We start from the raw sequence: 3587 nt of genomic DNA on the forward strand, positions 1-3587 counted from the left end.
TTTCTCTTTTTTTTTTTTTTAAAGAATCTTCTTGTTTTTATTGTTGGGATCTGGGTTACTTGAGAGGGATGAAAGAGAAGAGTGGGTGGCTCCAATACCAGGTCGGCCATGTTTTACAGGCTTGTAGGTGATAGAGAATTAGCCCAGGTAGTGTCCAATCATCTTGGGCTTAATTTCTACCTGACTGAAGGTCTTGCCGTTATAGACACCCACCATACTTCCCACCATCTGTAATGTAATGCCAAAAGAAGGCAACTTCCCAGGTTCAAAATACCAGCATAGGTGCTCTCTATTTTATTCAGTAACAAACCCAGAACAGAGAAGATCAAAACATGACATCATTCAAAATACAGCATTTACTAAGTGTGATTAAATAATCTCCAAGGCCTACCCCACCCCAGGACTTTCCAATCATTCAATCAATTACAAAGTCTCTGTTCCAAATACTTCTCCACCCCTAGGCTATACCTTAATTAAGTCCACCACAAAGCCCCTCTTCTCAAATGGAGATTAGTTTCCAAACATAAGTAAAATACATTCATTTGCTCAACCATAGAACACAAAAAAGGTCAAAAGTTCCCCACCCCTGGATCACAATTGAATCTACCCCAGAGTTACATCAAGTTTAAACACAGCACTTAATACCCAAATGGAGGTCTTTTCTTCATCTTGACACGAGGCAAGTTCTCAGCAATCTTAGTTCCTGGAGAGACAAGGCTTAGCAAGGTCATAAGATACATTGCCAGTCCCTTCATGAATTTATCCTCTGTCTGTAGAACAGCCCTAGAACCCCTGAACACATTAGCAAAGCCCTCTCCCAGGATTTCTGTAAACATACAACAAGAAAATCCTTCTTCAGGGCTTCTGAACCAACAGAAAGGCTCCCAGACCCCTGCAACAACAGTACTGTCCCTCACCAGTGGACAGTATTCATTCTGTCTGCAGGACAGTCTCCAGACCCCTGCAACAACAGTACTGTCCCTCACCAGTGGACAGTATTCACTCTCTGTCTGCAGGACAGTCTCAGGCCTTCTTAACCAAATGCCAGGTTCCAGGACTTCTTCAACAGGACAGTCTTTCACCAGTGGACAAATCTGGCAAAATAACATCAAAACAGACAGACAAAGTACCAGCAAAACAGCCATGTCTCCTCAGTCCTTGGCAGCTCAGGGGGCAGGTCTCAAAAGTCCAGGGCAATTCAAAGCGGCCACCAGCAATCCTCTTAGTCTCTCTCTCTCTCCACGAGGTGCTGCTTCCAAAAAAGATCTTCCGCCTCTCTCCAGTGTCTCTCCAAATCTACGTCACCAGCTCCTCCCACTTCAGGACTTTCTTTTCACATCAACAAGCCCATCCCACAGGTGGGATTAACAAACTCTGGGTTTTAATACAATCAATTTGAAAACCAAGCCAATACAGGGGAATCTTTAATTGCCATTACTATCACACCATCTCAGGCAGTATAATCACGTCTCGAAGATGTGTCTTCACTACCTCAGGCTTTTCCATGGGGGGCCTCCTTCTTGGCCTTCCTCAGGTGCTTCAGGAGGGGATGCTGTTTTTGACTCAGACCCCTGTTGAGTCGCCATCGCTGTAGAGCGAGCACTGTACAGTTGCATGAGCTATTCATAGGACACGTCCAGCAACTGATCCAGGTCCACGTCGCGGTAGGTGAACTTCCAGAAGGTTCGCTTCTTCTTCTGCTCCACTTCTGCCATCTTGTCTGCTGTCAGGAAAAGACCGCTCCCTCTAAAATATCTTTCTCTTGATTGTCCAGTCCAGGTTTTAGGCCTTTCTCAGGTCTTGGGGGCTCAAAATGATCTCAAAGAATCCTCATTACATAACTTGTTTTCCGGTTTTTCTTTTAAAAACTGTTTTGCCACATTTAAAGTTTTAAGAGCCAGTCAAACACAAAAGGACCCTCAATTGGTAAGGAAACTATAAAATTTTCCTCTTTGCCCCATTGTCCATACCTGATAGACTCTGGAGCTTTTGTCTTTTTCTCGGAGTTTTTAGACTTGTTTTCTGTCAAGAGACCTGAATTTGCACTCTAGAACCCATTTTGTAACATCATTTATACCCACATAGACTGTGCCAAGATGAAATATTCAGAAACTTAAATAATTTTTATTTTATTCTAATTTGTTCTTTGTGTTCATAATGCATAATAAAAAAACATTTAAAAAGTAGTGATGTCAAAACGTCATTATGTTCTATAATAGGATGCAAAAAAATGCATGCATAAAATATTCTTCAAAAACCAACCAACTTCTAAAAGGATTTCTGACCTCCAGATACTTTATCATCATTTTCCCCTTTATTCTCAATATGTTTTTGGGTGAAATATTTGTGGCCAGCTTCATAGGAATATATTGAAATGAAAGTTTTGCAATGGAACTATGTATTCACTTGTCCTTAGTCAAAATTTCAAGTGCAAAGTGTACAAGAACATACAGGAGAAATTGTGGTAAAGACAGAATAAAGAAATATCTAACTTGTAAGAAAGAAGTGGAAAGAGAATAAACAGTGTGATGAATTATACAACGTTCTAGAACCTCAACTCCGAAACTGAAAGTCATAAGGAATGGTGAAAGATTTTCAGAAAAGGGCTTATTTCTAAAACAAGTATCTATTAAAAATGAATATCCTTCCTGCTTTGTAGAATATCAAAACAAACTCAAAGAAAGCCTGGATGAAGTCACACTGCTAAATATAGCCTTTCCAGTCAAATGTGACAGATTTAATTCAACAAATATTTATTAAGCACCTCTTATTAGCATGGCACTGTTCTAGAAAGGGCTGGCTCATTGTTTTAAAGAACATTTTGAGTACTGACTTCCAACATATATGTGATTCATTTTAAAAATAGGTCTTTTCCATACTTCTCCATATTTTCCAAATCTATTTTAGCGGCAATAACACAAGAAATTCTAAACCGCTTTCCTTTTTTATTATTCATTTTTTTCAATATGTACTCCAATTGTGATGTTTCCTTTTCCTTTGACAATCCCCCTTGCTACTTTCGGGGCCCTACTCTTTTCTAAGGCATGTGCTTATATTTTAACTTGGTTCTGTGTTTCCTTCTTGTGAACTCTTCCTTACTCAGCTGCTTCAGGAGCTTCTGGTTCCGCAGAAGACTCTGGTTCTTTTGGAGGAACCTCTATTTCAGTAGAATGCTCTTGTTCCACAGGAGGAGAAGGTGAATCAGAAGGGACTTCTTCCATAAGAGTACTCTTCATTTCAGCAAGGGGGTGCTCTAGTTCATCCAAAGGGGTTTCTTCCACAGGAACATTCTCTGTTTCAGCAGGAGGAGGCTCAAGTTCAGGTTCATTTAGAGGAGCTTCTTCCTCAGGAGGATTCTCCATGGGAACCAAAGAAGATTCTGGTTCTTCAAGAGGAGCTTCTTCTTCAGGGACAGCCTTGGTTTCTACAGGAGGAAACTCCAGTTCTTCCAGAGGAATTTCTTCCTCAGGGAGGGGAGCCTCTTCCTCAGGGAGAGGAACTTCCTCCTCAGGGGAAGGCTCTTCTTCATCAGAAGGAGGCTCTAATTCCTCAAGAGGAGCTTCTTCCACAGGGGCAGCCTCTACTTC

The 3587-nt window shown here is 41.1% G+C and overlaps 1 protein-coding gene and 1 pseudogene across 1 annotated transcript in view; both read right to left on the reverse strand.

The window, feature by feature from the left end:
• Positions 1-3587, reverse strand: part of LOC138164293 (fibrous sheath CABYR-binding protein-like) — a 5700-nt gene continuing 2113 nt past the window's right edge. The window contains 2 exon segments of the mRNA XM_069091981.1: positions 1-217; positions 1439-3587. The exon segment at positions 1439-3587 is cut by the window's right edge and continues 921 nt beyond it. Coding sequence (XP_068948082.1) covers positions 3096-3587 — 492 coding nt within the window. The 3' untranslated portion in view covers positions 1-217; positions 1439-3095.
• Positions 56-1715, reverse strand: LOC138164294 (small ribosomal subunit protein uS19-like; annotated as a pseudogene).

This window comes from Petaurus breviceps, unplaced genomic scaffold (genome assembly GCF_028583685.1).
Source record: "Petaurus breviceps papuanus isolate PSGF00001 unplaced genomic scaffold, PetGlider_PUasm1.0 189, whole genome shotgun sequence".
Lineage (NCBI taxonomy): Eukaryota > Metazoa > Chordata > Mammalia > Diprotodontia > Petauridae > Petaurus > Petaurus breviceps.